Raw genomic sequence first — 14,485 nt, forward strand, 5'->3', positions numbered from 1 at the left:
CGGCGGCGAGGCCGCACGGAGGAGTGCCCGCCGCACGGAGGAGTGCCCGCCGCACGGACGCGGCGGGGCCCGGGGAACGAAGCGGCAGCAGCTCAAACAAGGAGGGCGGTGCTGAGGGACTAAATGACCCAGCGGAGGGATCCTTCTCGCGTGAGTGCACGATAGCACTCCAATAGACGCCCGCCGGTTCCCGCCCCCCGGCGCGGAGGTTCCGGCAGCACAGCGTTCCGCCTGCCGCTCCCCCTGCCCCTTGCCGTCAGCCCCGCCTCTACAGCGGACGGGAGCCGCTCGGCTGAAGGCGCCGGGCCGGGTCGCGGGCGAGCGGAGGGGTCTCCGAGCCCCCTGAGGGCCAGGCGACGGCGGCGGCGCCTCCGTGAGGGAGGGTCGGGCCGAGGCTGAGCCCGGTGCCGGGGGCTGCAGTCCCGCCGCTGCGCTTCCCCGGGGCGGCTCAGCCCCGAGGGTAAGCCGGCCCGGCGGGGGGCAGGCGGTGCCCGCAGGCCCCTGCGGAGGCGGCCGCTCAGGGGCTGACGATGGCCCGCGGGGGGAAGCCGCCCGGGGCCCGCGCTCTGCGGAGCGGAGCGGTTCGTTTCTAAAGGGATGCATGAGTTCGTAACGCGCGTGGCGGCTTTTAAATTAACAGTAAAATGGTGATTTTCGACCTTGCAGGGTAAGGACGTTCTGGTGAGCTGGGGCAGCGCAGGGGCAGCCGCTTCCCGACCCGGCTGTGGGGAGACGCAGCTGCCGGCGGAGGCGGCCGGGGCCCGGCGCCGCTTCCCGGGCCGCCCGCCGGGGTCCGCAGGCCCGCAGCTGGCACGGATGAGCTCCTCCGGGCGGCCGGGAGCTGCCGGCCGGGACGCACCCATGACAGACAGGTGAGACGCTTCAGACCGTGAAACTCCGGGGCCGCCAGCAGGGCCTGCGGCCGCCGGGCCGGGGGCTTCCCGCGGCGGGGCCGGGCCGGGCCGGGGGCTTCCCGGGGCCGGGGCCGTGCCCGTGCCCGCGCCCGTGCCCGTGCCCGCGCCGCGCGCTCTGGCGGCGCCGCCATCTTGCCCGTCTGTCTGTCCGGCGGCCCTTTGTCTGTCTGCGGCTCCCCGGCACCTGCAGCGGGACCGGGTAAGGCGGGCCGGGCCGCGGGCCGGGGCCGCCCGCCCGCGAGGGGCGGGCCGGATCCCGCCGGCCGCCTGAGGGGCGGCAGCGTCGGTCCCTCAGCTGGCGAGGGGCCGGGCCGGGCTGTCTGTCTGTCTGTGTGTCCGGGCTGTCGGGCTGCGTCCCTCGGTCGTCCGTCGGCATCCTCGGGGGCCCGGGCGGGGTCCCTCCGTCCGTCCTTCTGCCGGGGAGCGGGGTCTGTTTGTCTGTGTGTCCGTCCGCTTGCGGGCTGGATCCCTCCTCCTGCCGCCTCCCGTGTGCTGGGACCGCCGGCTGGATCCCTCTGTCGGTGCGAGGCTGGCGGGATCCCCGTGTCCCTCTGTCTGAGGAGGTTGACAGGATCCCTGTGTCCGTCTGTCGGTGGGAGGCTGACAGGATCCTTGTGTCTGTCTGTCGGTGGGAGGCTGACAGGATCCCTGTGTCCATCTGTCAGTGTGAGGCTGACGGGATCCCTGTGTCCATCTGTCAGTGTGAGGCTGACCGGATCCCTGTGTCCGTCTGTCGGTGCGAGGCTGATGGGATCCCTGTGTCCATCTGTCTGGGGGCGAATGGGTTCAGCTCATCCTTTTGTCTGTCTGTCTGAGGGGACTGTTGGCACCGATTCCTTCCTCTGTCCGTACAAGGACGAGGGCTTGATGTTTCCCCCCTTGTGAAGTTTGAGGGGGTCGGTGTGTCCCCCCCTGTGAGGGACAAGGGGGCGCGTCCCTCCCCGTGTCCGGTGGGGGGTCGGTGGTGCCCCGTGTGTCCCCACCTGCCTGGCCCTGGCCCTGGCCCTGGCCCTGCCTGCCCGGGGAGGTCCTGGCAGCCCGCAGGGCACAGCAGCCCCGCTGTTTCCCTCTCCCTGTGCCTGCCCGCGAGGGCAGTGAGGTCTGTCCCTCTGAGGGGTGTCTGTCTGGGCCGAGACCTGTCCCTGGGCTGGCCACGCCGTCCTGTCAGCTGCTGCCGCCGCGTCTGCAGCTGTGACCGCAGGGCAGCCGGCTCCCTCCCGGCTCCCTCGTCTGCCTGGGCTGGGTTATCCGGTGCCCGACACCAGCCTTCTGGGCGCGGTGGGGCCTTTTGTCCCCTCAGTCTCTCTCTGGGTGGGGGGCCAGAGATAGGGCAGGGTCTGCAGGTCTGGTTGGGCTTGTGCCCTCTTGGCTGTGGTAGTGGACAGGAGGGAGAAGGCTGCTTGGACTGAGATTGCAGTCACTCTTGAAGTGGGGCACTCTTAGCTTTTTGTATGCTGGGGACAGGATTGCTTATAACTTTGCTTGAGGACTGGGTGGGACTGCCCATACACGGTGGCTTGTGAAATGCTTGTGGATCATGTTCGATGCTGGCACTGAAGATGGCTGTGGTGATGCGGAAGGAGCCCTGTAGGCAGAAGGGTGGGGAATGACCCTGAGACAGTCAGCTGCGTTTGGCCAGAGGCTGAGGAGGTTCCAGTGGTTTGTGTGACAGGCTCTTCTCTTCTCAGGTGAGCCCTCTGCTGAGGGAACGAACACTCTGTGCTCCCAGGTCAGGGAAACATGTCCCGTCGGAAACAGACCACTCCTAACAAAGTTCACTGTGAGTATTATGTTACACAGCATTGTGGGATCCTTGCCCTAGCTGGATTGTTGTGGAGCGAGATTGGGAGGAGGGGAATGATGAAAAGATACAGTTTGTGGGGGAATGGTGGTTACTCACGTTTCGTCTTAGGGACTGTAAGAAGAGAAACTGAGCTCTGTGCATCAGGGGAGCTGTCTGTGTCCTGGCATGGCAGGACAGGGATAGGCTTGAACAAACAACTAGTGCTGTAAAGGTAGGTGTGTATGTGCAGGGCCTGTAGCTGTGCTTTGCATTCACACTGTCACAAGTGCAAGTTAGTATATTAAGAAATGTGACTTCGGGGCTCTGGCCCGTCTTGAGTAGCAAAGGAAGTTTTAGGCAAGGTGGTTTGAGTGTGTGTCTGAAAGGCAGGGAGTCCTGGGTTCTGATCTTTGCCCTGCCACAGACTCAACTGGCTGGCCTTGCATGTGTTACTGAAGCTCACTGTACCGCAATTTCCTACCAGATAATGTAAGTAAAGCCATTTGCTCTTTCCTTGCAGGGAATGGGCAGCGGCTAAGTAATTTACTGGACAGCTAAATGCTTTCTGTCAGCTCATTCTTGAGCTGAGCTGATAGGACAGATCTCTGTTTCTCCAGCATTGTCGAGACCCTAGCATTTGTTTGATAGTGAAAGGGCTGAAGGTGCTGTACATCAGCACTTCTTGTAGGCAGGCTACAGCGAGATGATAGTGGAGCTGGGAAACACGTATGGATGTTTGGCTGCAAAGGGGAAACGGCACATATATGGCTTTTGTTTGACTGATTGCAGCAGAGGTAAGTTGGGGGGACTGAAGCTATGCCCTTGCACATACCCAGCTTTGCGGCTGGAGACACGTTTGGAATTTGGGCTGGAATGAGCAAAACAAATTTCTACTTCTGTAGACGTGTGAAAGCAAGGCTGACGAGAGGGCCCTAGGTATTGCTAGGCTGTAGTAGCTGTCAGGAGTATGGGACAGAGCGCTGAATGCTGCAGCCCTAACACTGCCCCACTTTGCTGATGCTGCTGGCTTGCATGTCTCCGTGTGTTTCTCTGTGCTGCCTTTTTGTGTGGGTACGGCACCAGGAATCTATGCATGCTGTTCTCTGTGCTAGGGCAAAATACATTGTGATGTAGCCTAACACTCTGCACACTCAGTGAGCGTACTGGGGAGAGCTACCTCTGTCTGGGACTTGAAAGCCCCATTGGCTGCTAGAGCTAGGCATGGGAGAGCTGACAAAGCTTTCCTTGGTGGCCAGCGTTACGAGTCTTGAGGCGTGGCTTCTGGCATCTGCACTGACTTGTGCTCTCCAATTCCTGCTTCTGGGCGCTGGGTTCAACAGCGAGCAGAGTATAGCTTTGATTTGCCTGAGAGTACATTGATGGCTTTGGAACTGTCTTCCTTAGAGAAATTTGTTATGTCCTCTGTTTTGTCCTATGATGCCAGTAACACATCTTGTGTCCACACACTTTTGCTTCTGAGAGTGCCCAGATATAACTGCTACCGTTTGGATCAGACTTATATAAGGCATGCACTTACGTTGCCTCCCCTGGTGTAGAGTCACGGCCTCTCGGGTATGGAAACCAAGGGGTACAACAGCTCTAATGGTGCAGGTAGAGTTTCCATGGTGTTTAGGTGGGCTGTTTTCTGCACTCCACTGCGCAAGGTTATGTTCTTCAGAAGCTTGTACTATTACATATAAAACTATACATATTATGGAGTTCAGTTGTGCACTACTTTCACAATGAAAATTGCGTTTTTGTCTGCAATACAAGTGATTGTATCTCCAGTTTTGGTCTCAGGGGAAGCTATCTGACAAACACGCTACCAGCGGGCATGAGGTTGAGGTTATGGCATCTGGTATGCCATAGAGAGGAATTCTGGGACCTGTTCACCTCCTTTACATGCTGTACATTGCTACACAGCAACTATTCAACAGGAGCCATCAGGAGCAGCAAGTAGGACCACAAGAAAATAAAGGGACTGAAAGATACAAGAAACATGTCAATGGTGATGTCTCCACCTTGGGATGGAAAATCTTGTCTCTCTTATGATGAACACCAGCAAATCGTTGGGACTTCTCTGTCTACCTAGCCTGCTGTGTATCTGGAGGGCCCAGAAATGCCATGCAGTGCACTGACGAGGATAATCGGAGAGAGCATCAGCTCCAAGAACTGGGTGAGCCAGCAGAATGAGGAGTCAGGCTGAGACATAGCAGACACGTTACTGAGACTTCTTCACAGGGACTGAAGTGGTTGGGAGGAGAGGAATAAAAGGGACAGCAGGTATGCAGCTTTTTACGCAGTTGTCTGCAGTTGGGGTCTGATTTGGCAGGCTGTGGGGCTGGGGAAGCGCTTTTTGGATTTGCATAAATACCACTGTGAATATCTTAACTGGACAGACTTGTGGGAGGACAGTGCCTACTTCTTCCTTGCATGGCCACTCCATGTTATCTTCCTTCTTGGATTCACTAGGGCAAGCGACAGCTGCAGATCTCCTCTCCCTGGCTTGCTCGGTGCCGCCTCTTTCCAGGGTTACTTTCCAGGCTTGGCATGGCCCTCATTTAACCTCGCTCTCACAACAACATGGTTTGCTTTCCTCACTTAGCACAGAATCACTTTGTTTGGCATGCAGAGCGACCGGCTGGGAAGTTGTGTGGTTACAAGTCAGAACAGTTTTAAATGGAAGTTGATGTGTGAGGAAATTCAAAATCAGGCAGAAACAATGATAAAAGTTACTGTTATCACAAAAGTCTCGTGCATGATGGTCAGTCCTTCTAGAGTTTTAACTGTAGTCATTTCCCCTTTGGCAGGGCTGCAGCACATAATTGGCTCTTAATAGCTTGTTTTGCCACATGGTGCATGAAAAACACACCTGACAAAGTGGTAACAAATAAAACTGTAATACTGGAATATACTTATTGCGTTGCCCATTCTACATTGAGTTGAAAAATACAATGCAGTTACATTGTTCCTGTGGAGATACCGTAATTGGTTCAATTTGGTCTTTATTTTCTCCCAGACTCTAAAGTATGAAAGTGTAAAATCTCTCTAAGCAATTCATCTGATCGTGCATTCCAGCCCATCCGTTGCTCCACTGCCACTCCATCAGTTACGGGCTACTCACTGATCTCGTGCTTGCCAAAAACTCACTGCAGGTGTTAGCGTGCACTTCTATTTCCTCTCCCTGCTGTCCCATGAGCTACTTTTCTTTCTGTTGCTTGTACCCTTTGCAAGTGATGCTTATTTTAGAACTCTTGAGAACAGCTTTTGTTAGTCAAATTAATTCCGGCTTCCTAGCCTATTTCTCATGGTCCCAATATCCCGTTAATCCTCTATTTCCTTCCCTCTCCCTCTGACACACGCACGTTCTGTGCTCTTCAGTGTTCCTTGAATTCTGCTGTCTATAATATTCCCAGTTGGAAGAGAAAGTATCTTGCAAGAAATAGCACCCAGCATTCAAAACCGAGCAGAAATGTTACTTGCATCAAAATCCTTGGTTCTTAAAGGGCTCTGTGGGCTGCCATTGTTAACTCTTTCAATTGTGTTGTTTTTCATTTCAGTAACCACTACAGCAGTCTGGACAACCCAGAATAGCGATGGGGCAGGTGAACTAGATCCACAGTGGTGGAAAGACTTGCAAATTTCAGGTCCAGGAAAGGAACACAGAGAAGACCTACATGAACAGGGACTTTAAATTGATGCACAAGGAGGGAATAAAGTGGCTCACCTCTGAGAGACCTTTCTGTTTAGGAAGGAAGACAGGGGAATGATGCAGTTTCTTTTGATTTTGTTTTGTGGATTTTGGGGTGGGGGTTGTTTGTTTGTGTGTTTATTTTCCAGAACACCTGAGACTTATCCTGCATTCATACAGTTCAAGAAGGGAAGGGCTCAGGAAAAAAATCCTTTCTGGCTACCAAGTTGATACACCACCAGATCCTAGCAGTCATAACTGCCCCTGTCGCCCAGTACCCCAGGGCTGCCCCCTACCTCCACAGCTGCTCACCTGGCATCCCACTCATTTACAAGATTATGGAGAGGAGACCTGGAATCCAAAGCAGGGGCATTTGTATGATCTTTCACCGTCCTACGTCTCTAGCAGTTTGTAAAACAGAGTGACTTGTTTTGGTGTTGTGGTCAGCCTGCAGCCCTTTTTGTATTTAATAAAGAAACTTCTGCAGAAGCGTCTGTGACTTCAATATTGAGCATAACATCCTTTACTGATAGCAGTGATCCTAAAGCTGTCACCTGTCTTACCCTTCCCAAATGAATGTAAGTGTATTCAAAGTGGGGTGGAGGTGGGGGTGCAAGTGTCTGTATGTGAGTGTGTGTGTGCAGAAACAATAAAAGTATAACCCTGTACCTATCAAACAGTAAAGCTCTAAAGCTTCATCGAAGTAGGACTTAGTCCATCAGTAGATGAACAGGACGCTCTTCCCTAAGTTCTTTTGGAGGCGGTATTAGTTTAATACGTAAGATATTCTGTATAAGCTAAAGATAGCATTTTTAAAAGTTTGTCTTTCCCAGTCCCCATGATGCCTTTTAGATACCGGCTAGTGGAGAATGCACAAGGTGTTGTCTGCTAACAGCACTGGTTTGGTTAACAGTTTGCATTTCTGGCTGTAAGCTGATAGTTCTCTTCCCTGCGCTGAATCAACGCTAACTTGGTTCTGGGTATGTTGTACAGAAAGGCCACTGGCAGACATGATCGCTCTCTTAGTTGTGATTGAAGCTAGTGTTACTGTTAGGAGGAGTTCCCTCCTCGGTCACCTCATGTAAAGATCACCACTTTTAAAATCCTGCAGGCTGTCTGCATAGCCTGTATATCTGAGCAGGAACCTACCTGCCATTAGACTCCAGGCTGCTGCTCAGTGGAAACATAAGCCATCTGGAAGGGGAAAGGGGGAAGAAAACAAACACGTAACTGCTTCTGCTAGCACTTGCAGCGGTGTCTGGGGATCCTGTTTTGTAACTCGGTCACAGGTAGCATGTCTCCCACCATAGTTCTACATCTGTCCTGTGTTCTGCAGGTTTCCTCATTTCACCATACTTTCCCTTTGTCTTGCAATGCTTTTTTGGTGTCTCAACTTTTATCCTGGTGGTTTGTGGATATCTGCTTCTTGGAGAGGCACTGTAATTCTGTAGTGTCTACTGTTCATACAGTCTGTATCTCAGTCCCACCAATGTGAGGTTGTGGTCCAGACATAAAAGCAGCACTCCAGGTTATGAAAACCATTCAGTGCTGGAATGGCTTCTGATGGGGGTACATCTGCCACAGCAATCGTGATGGTACCTGCTGCTTTCAGTGACAAATAGGTTTAGAGTGCTCCTCAGTACCTCTCTTCAGCCCGCATGGATTGTGCTCTCAAGCCTTCTCTGCAGAAATCTTTCTCACATTTCTGAAACAGGATGATAAATGCCTTCAAATGCTTTTGGAAACCTCCATGGGGATGTTGGGAACTAAAACTCTTCTCCCACACTTTCCATGGAACTTCTGAAGGTCTTTGAAATCTTGTGTAAATTGCTGCTTTTTGAAGCACTGCTAGAAATGGAGAGGTAAGCACCAGAAAGGCAGTGCGAGTATGAATATGGGGCAAAGCTGGCTGAAATGGTTTCGCATGTGAGAACGTACCTGTCCTTCTAACAGGACTGGTGCTCTCTCAATGGGTCAAGAATTCAGCTCCCTGGTTATACTGATGCCAGTTGTGGCCCTATACTAAAAGGTACAATTTTGTTACGAAAGCTTTTGTTTTATGTGAAAAATGCACTGCGTCTTCCTTAGCATTTTCACATTTATGCTTTGAGTGGTTCTTGAGAACTTAAAAATCAGTTGATAAATTTAACCCAAAAGCTAGCCTGCTGGGAACTTCAGCACCTGGTCCCAAGCACTCCCAGCTCATCCACTGAGAGAGGCAAATCACGACTGCACCTGGAATGAAGTCATTTGTTTGATTTAATATGAAAATTAATGGTTGCCTGTTCTTGTTATTCTTTGGAACCGAAAGTTCTCCTTAGCAGGGATTGCTGTAAGGAGTTTTCTTTCAGAGAAGCACAAACAATTGCCTTCTTTCAACGTGTTTGCCATCTCCTATTGAGTTGAGGCACTAGTGATCAGTGTCTTTCAACAAAAGAGACTGTAAGCTATCCTAAACGAGCATCTCAGCTTTCTGGGTTCATTCCCTTAATTTTTTGTTTTGAGCGTATGAAGTGTCACTGATATTTAATTTAGCCAGAGCCACTCCTGGGCAAGGCAAGGCAATGGAGAAAGTTATCCATCATGTAAGCAGGAGAACACCAGCTCTGAGCACAAACACCTTCTTGCCCTTAGTCCTCCTGGGACAGAAGGTAGTGATGGAGCATGCCAAGGACAGCTCCTGGTTTTAGTATTGCTGTGGAGAGCAGATGAGGAGCCAGGCACTCAGGGAGATACTGGTTTTGTACAAGTTGCCTGTTATAGCAGGGAATGGGGCTTAATGATTTAGAAGAGCCATATAGCACTATGCTTGATTTGGGATACTGTCATAGTCCCCGAGTGGCTTCCTCTCAGCCTAGAGCTGTGCTACAGCTCTATTGGCAGATATATGGGATCTCACTTTTTTTTAAATTTTTTTTAATTTTTTTTGTGCCTGGAGTGGCATATAAAGAGTATGCGGAGAGCAGCCTGATGCTGGACATGTCCACTAGTGAGACTGTTCTAGAGACAGGGACTGGACTCAGGTCAAGAGGCAGGTACAAGAGGCTGGTGTTGCAGGGTAGGCAAGCAGAGAGGTTACTTAAATGCTTTCTCAGAGGTGACTTCAGAGGTTCTGCACAGTGCAGGTCAGCAGCCCCACACCCGTTGTGTTTTTGGCAAGCCTTGGTGGTGAAAGAAGCGTGACCAGCAGGTCAAGGGAGGTGATTCTCCCCCTCTACTCTGCTCTCGTGAGACCCCACCTGGAGCCCTGCATCCAGCTCTGGGACCTCCAACATAAGAAGGACATGGACCTGTTGCAGCAGGTCCAGAGGAGGCCACGAAGACGATCCGAGGGCTGGAGCACCTCTCCTGTGAGGAAAGGCTGAGAGAATTGGGGTTGTTCAGCCTGGAGAAGAGAAGGCTCCAGGCAGACCTTATAGCAGCCTTCCAGTACCCAAAGGGGGCCTACAAGAATGCTGGAGAGGGACTTTTTACAAGGGCCTGTAGTGACAGGACAAGGGGTAATGGCTTTAAACTGAAAGAGGGGAGATTTAAACTAGATAGAAGGAAGAAACTCTTCACTGTGAGGGTGGTGAGGCACTGGCACAGGTTGCGCAGAGAAGCTGTGGATGCCCCATCCCTGGAAGTGTTCAAGGCCAGGTTGGATGGGGCTTTGAGCAACCTGGTCTGGTGGAAGGTGTCTCTGCCCATGGCAGGGGGGTTAGAACTAGATGATCTTTAAGGTCCCTTCCAACCCAAACCATGCTGTGATTCTATGAAAGCAATAGAATGGCACCAGTCTGACTCTTTGTCCTTGTGGCTGCCAGGGGAGCAAGTCTTTGCAGGGCTGGAGGAGCAAGCCCGCCAAGCCATGATGAAAAACAACTTTCCTGGAGCTCTTGGGGACCAAAGGCCAGCCATTCATCCGCTGCAAGACCCCGACTCCAGCAGCAGTGAGTTCTGCCCCTTCCAATAATGGCAAGGTAGTGGACTGGGGAGACTCTGACAAGGGGTGAGGCTAGGTGCTGCACAGCTTGTGGGGGTCCTCTGAGGACTATCTTACACATCTCCTCTGGGTTAGCCCTTGGCTCGTGTGCAGGACTTAGTGTCAGCAAACAGCAAGAGCAGGGCTGCTCCCTAAGGGAAGGCAAGCCCAGAGCCAAGGACCACCACAACACATATTGGGCAATGACCTCACCACCAGGACACAGTCCCAACTTACGAGAGGAGGGTGGTAACAGCAGTGGGTCCAGTAATTAGCAAGCAAGGTAGGGTAACAGGCTGGGTCCAGGGACTCTACAGAGCACTTTGGGGACTGAAGTGCCCCAGCCTGAGTTTAAGTGGAGCCCCTGGTCGGAGGGTGTGGGTAGAGGCTCCAGGTGATGCTGGTCAGGACAATTAAGGCCTATGCGTGCCCTCAGGGTCCTGACACTTGGAATAACTGCTCTTCATGTTCCAGGTGGCAGTGATGATGAGGAGACCACCCAGGATGAAGTTTCATCCCATACATCTGAGGAGGATGCCTCAATGGTGAAAGTGAAGAAAGAATTAGAGAATGCAGAACAACCTGTGGCTGGAACCCCACTGATGAGAGAAAATGAGGCAAGTGTATACTGGCCCTGTACTCACCTTAGCCTCCCAGGGAGAGAGAAGGGTACTGTCTAAACATCTCCTCTCCCCACCATGGTTTCCTATCTTTTTCTTCCTCCCACCTCCTCCAAACAACATCTCCTGGCAGGATGAAAGGGCATGAAGAGCTCCTGGGCCACCAGGAACAGGAGATAGCGGGCACAAACTGCCATTCTCCTGGCTGGCCAAGATGATTGTGCAGAATGTGCCCCCTTCCTTCACTTCTGGTGCCTTTCTCTGATTGATTTCCCCTTCCCTGCTGCTACAGAGCAGGCCTTGCCTACCAGAGCCGCTGCGCTGGCAAGAGCCTGGGTGTGAGTGGAGGCCATGAGGCCTCTGCCTGTTCTCCCCGAGACAGCAGGAATTTTGCTCAGAGGCTACGTAAAGGAAGTTTCGGACTGCAAGAACACAAACCAGCCCCAGCGGGACTGGGCATGCAGCATTTGATCTGGTCAATGCCTGCGTGCAGTGTTGACTAGGTACGAAGGGAGGGTGAGGTGGCCGTGTGGGGGATCTGTGTGCCTTACACCACGTTGCTTTTCCTCCCTGTAGGTGCCTGGGAGTTTGAATGCTGACCCTATGCTGGGACTGTCACAGTGCCCCCTCTGCCAGCTGGAGTGTGGAAGCAGAGAGCAGCTCATTGCTCACGTATACCAGGTAGGGGATGGTTCCAACCTGTGGGATATCTCTGGCCGTAAGCCCCTCAAGCCTCCTTAAGTCCCAAATCCAGAAACAACCCAAAGCACAGGGTGGCTTTGTTCTGGCCTTTGCGGTCACAGAACTGAGCTTCTAGCTAGGATGTGACTGAAGTTTACAGCAGTAAACTGTGTCCAGAGGGTGTCCTGGGGAAAGAATCAGCAAGGCACCGGTCCGCAGATCTGGAAAACACAACTCAATCCCAAGGCAGTCTCTGCAAGCAGTTGCAGGCTAAAACCAGGCAGTTCCTTCAGATTAAACACGGAAGCAATTTTTACATCATTCAGTGAGATGAGAAACCCTCCTCCTAATCACTTAGTTCTTTATTTTGTACCTTTATCACAGTTCCTATCCATGTAAACAGCTGTTCTTCCTCTGAAATGCTTCCAGTATTGCAGGAAATCTGTGCTGGAATCTCACAGGTTTTGTTGTCAGTACTCTCTTCACAGCACATCAAAGTCTGTAAAAGAAGGAATGAAGGAGAACTGAATTGGCCACTTACCTGCACCAGCTGACTGTCTCCATCTAAGCGCTTCCTCACCAGCATCCCGCCTACTGTTAGTCCAGTCATGCTTTGTCCAGCAACAGCAGCTCCTCGGGTGCATTTCTGAAAACAAGGGTCAGGTCTTACAATGCAAGTGTTTTGGCCTTAATTGTTTCTCTTGCACTGGAGTGGAGCTGTAGAAAGGTCTCCTCCTTGCTGTTTGACCTGTGACACCCCAGATGTCTTGAGCTTGGTCTAGGAGCCGTCAGACAGAGGTTTAGTGGTAAAGTGTTCCCATTCCAAGAGGCTGAACTGAACGGTTTGCCGTATCTGTTGAGCGTGCCTCAGACTGGGCAGGGAGCTGGGCAATTTGTAACTAACAACCTAGTGGTTGTTTTGCAGCACACTGCAGCTGTGGTGAGCGCCAAGAGCTACGTGTGTCCTGTATGTGGCAGAGCCCTCAGCTCACCAGGATCCCTTGGGCGACATCTCCTGATCCACTCAGAGGACCAGCTGTCAAACTGTGCAGTGTGTGGAGCACGCTTCACCAGCCATGCCACATTCAACAGGTCAGGGTCACCCTGGCTGGTGAGTGGGCTAGGGTACCCACATTAAAGATTAGGTGGGTTGCCTTAAATGATACAGAATTCATGGCTCTGGACCTACTAAGGCCTGTAGGAGAGTTGTGAACACCCCCAGTGAGTGAGATTCCCTCGATCCCTTCCTGCCTGCAGCTCTGCATCACCTGCTAAGACCTCCACAGGCTGTGCTGCTAAAAGGGTGCTCCTTAGCTCTGTGAAGAACTAGAACTGTGCAGAGAGCACTGGGGTCTCCAGTCACTGGAGAAAAATCAACTGCCTCCCTTGCCCAGCAATCCATCAAAGTAGGTCTGTACTGCCCAGATGGGTTCATCATTTCCAGAGCAGGACTACAGGCAGAAACCAAAATGCTCCTTGTTTCTGTCCTGCCTGGTGGAAGATTATCCACTGACTAGTGGAATGAGGCTGAAAGGAGAAATCCAGAGATGATGGGGAGGAGCAGCTTGCTAATTCCTGCTCTTGCACTCTTCCAACCCAGATACTGCTCTGGGCTAACCCACTTCCTACCCCCCGACATGATGTTGCTTCATTTTAGATATTCAGAGGCGTGTGCAGGCAGGAATGGTTTAGCAGAGGCCTCTGTCGTGGGCTGTAGTAGGGGCACTGTTCATTGCAGCCCCCTGGGCAGTGTGAGATGGGGACTCTTCCGTCAGCACCAAGTCTCTGACTCTCTGCTCTTTCTGCTTTCCAGTGAGAAGCTGCCAGAGGTGCTCAGTGCAGATCGCCTGCCGGCACCCCAGAGCGAGGGCCCCTCCAGTGTTGAGGGGAAAGACATTGCCTTTCACACCCCTGTGTATCCTGCAGGCATCCTCCTAGTGTGCAACAACTGTGCTGCTTATCGTAAGCTGCTGGAGGCACAGACGCCTGGCTTGCGAAAGTGGGCACTTCGTCGGCAGAACGAGCCCTTGGAAGTGCGGCTGCAGCGTCTGGAGCGGGAGCGCACAGCCAAGAAGAGCCGGCGGGACAATGAGACACCGGAAGAACGGGAAGTGAGGCGTATGCGGGATCGAGAAGCCAAGCGCCTGCAGCGCATGCAAGAGACAGATGAACAGCGGGCACGGCGGCTGCAGAGAGACCGGGAAGCCATGCGACTGAAACGCGCAAACGAGACCCCAGAGAAACGGCAGGCGCGGCTCATCCGGGAGCGCGAGGCCAAGAGGCTCAAGCGGCGCCTGGAGAAAATGGACATGATGCTTCGGGCACAGTTTGGCCAGGACCCCTCTGCCATGGCCGCTTTGGCAGCTGAAATGAACTTTTTCCAGCTGCCAGTGAGCAATGTGGAGCTGGAGAGCCAGCTGCTGGGCAAAATGACCTTTGAGGAGCAGAGCAACAGTGCGCTGCATTAAGCTACAGCCACGGACTGTGCCACCTCTGCTGCACCTCCCACGGGTGCACTAGCAGGCTTCTACGCTCAGGAGGCTGCTGTGGGTCCCTGGCTGACTCTCCCTGACAGACGGTTCTGGTTTTCCCCTGAACGCAGGAGGAGAACAGAGCTGAGAGGTGTCTGCCAAAGTAGCCCCGGTGGGAGCAGATTCTGAGGATACAGTCTGCTCTGGGGGCCAAGTCACAGCCTGTGAACAGAGGGAAAATAAATTAATGTTCACATTTATTTAGTCCCCTTCTTTACCTTTTGTGCTTCATCCTGTTCTTGGACCCTTGCCCCATAGATGGGTTTGGGCTGCTGCAGTGCTGCTGTAGGTGAAAGCCTAC

At 52.9% G+C, this 14,485-nt stretch overlaps 1 protein-coding gene across 12 annotated transcripts; it reads left to right on the forward strand.

Moving 5' to 3' along the window:
• The first annotated feature begins 53 nt into the window (after nucleotides 1-53).
• ZNF821 (zinc finger protein 821) lies at nucleotides 54-14,412 on the forward strand. Of its 12 annotated transcripts, XM_082319459.1 has the most exons (10): nucleotides 166-872; nucleotides 2,603-2,694; nucleotides 2,827-2,929; nucleotides 4,790-4,980; nucleotides 6,258-6,966; nucleotides 10,195-10,320; nucleotides 10,827-10,969; nucleotides 11,549-11,653; nucleotides 12,579-12,745; nucleotides 13,467-14,410. In XM_082319459.1, the coding sequence occupies exons 6-10, from the start codon at nucleotides 10,239-10,241 to the stop codon at nucleotides 14,119-14,121; spliced, it is 1,152 nt and encodes a 383-aa protein (XP_082175585.1). In that variant the 5' UTR covers nucleotides 166-872; nucleotides 2,603-2,694; nucleotides 2,827-2,929; nucleotides 4,790-4,980; nucleotides 6,258-6,966; nucleotides 10,195-10,238; the 3' UTR covers nucleotides 14,122-14,410. The 12 variants fall into 12 exon arrangements, with proteins under 12 accessions (XP_082175581.1, XP_082175585.1, XP_082175580.1 ...); XM_082319455.1 differs by lacking the exons at nucleotides 2,827-2,929; nucleotides 4,790-4,980; nucleotides 6,258-6,966 and adding an exon at nucleotides 54-150 and having other exon boundaries at nucleotides 667-872; XM_082319454.1 differs by lacking the exons at nucleotides 2,827-2,929; nucleotides 4,790-4,980; nucleotides 6,258-6,966 and having other exon boundaries at nucleotides 166-581; nucleotides 667-872.
• The last annotated feature ends 73 nt before the right edge of the window (nucleotides 14,413-14,485 follow it).

This window comes from Platalea leucorodia (genome assembly GCF_965183815.1).
Source record: "Platalea leucorodia genome assembly, chromosome: 8".
Lineage (NCBI taxonomy): Eukaryota > Metazoa > Chordata > Aves > Pelecaniformes > Threskiornithidae > Platalea > Platalea leucorodia.

Bases quoted from the DNA above. Each gene is read 5' to 3' on its own strand.
- ZNF821 (XM_082319449.1), top strand. From the start codon at position 10,143: ATGAAAGCAATAGAATGGCACCAGTCTGACTCTTTGTCCTTGTGGCTG. The intron at 10,321-10,826 runs GTGAGTTCTGCC...TTCATGTTCCAG, and splicing joins AGACCCCGACTCCAGCAGCA to GTGGCAGTGATGATGAGGAG. The intron at 12,746-13,466 runs GTCAGGGTCACC...TCTGCTTTCCAG, and splicing joins AGCCATGCCACATTCAACAG to TGAGAAGCTGCCAGAGGTGC.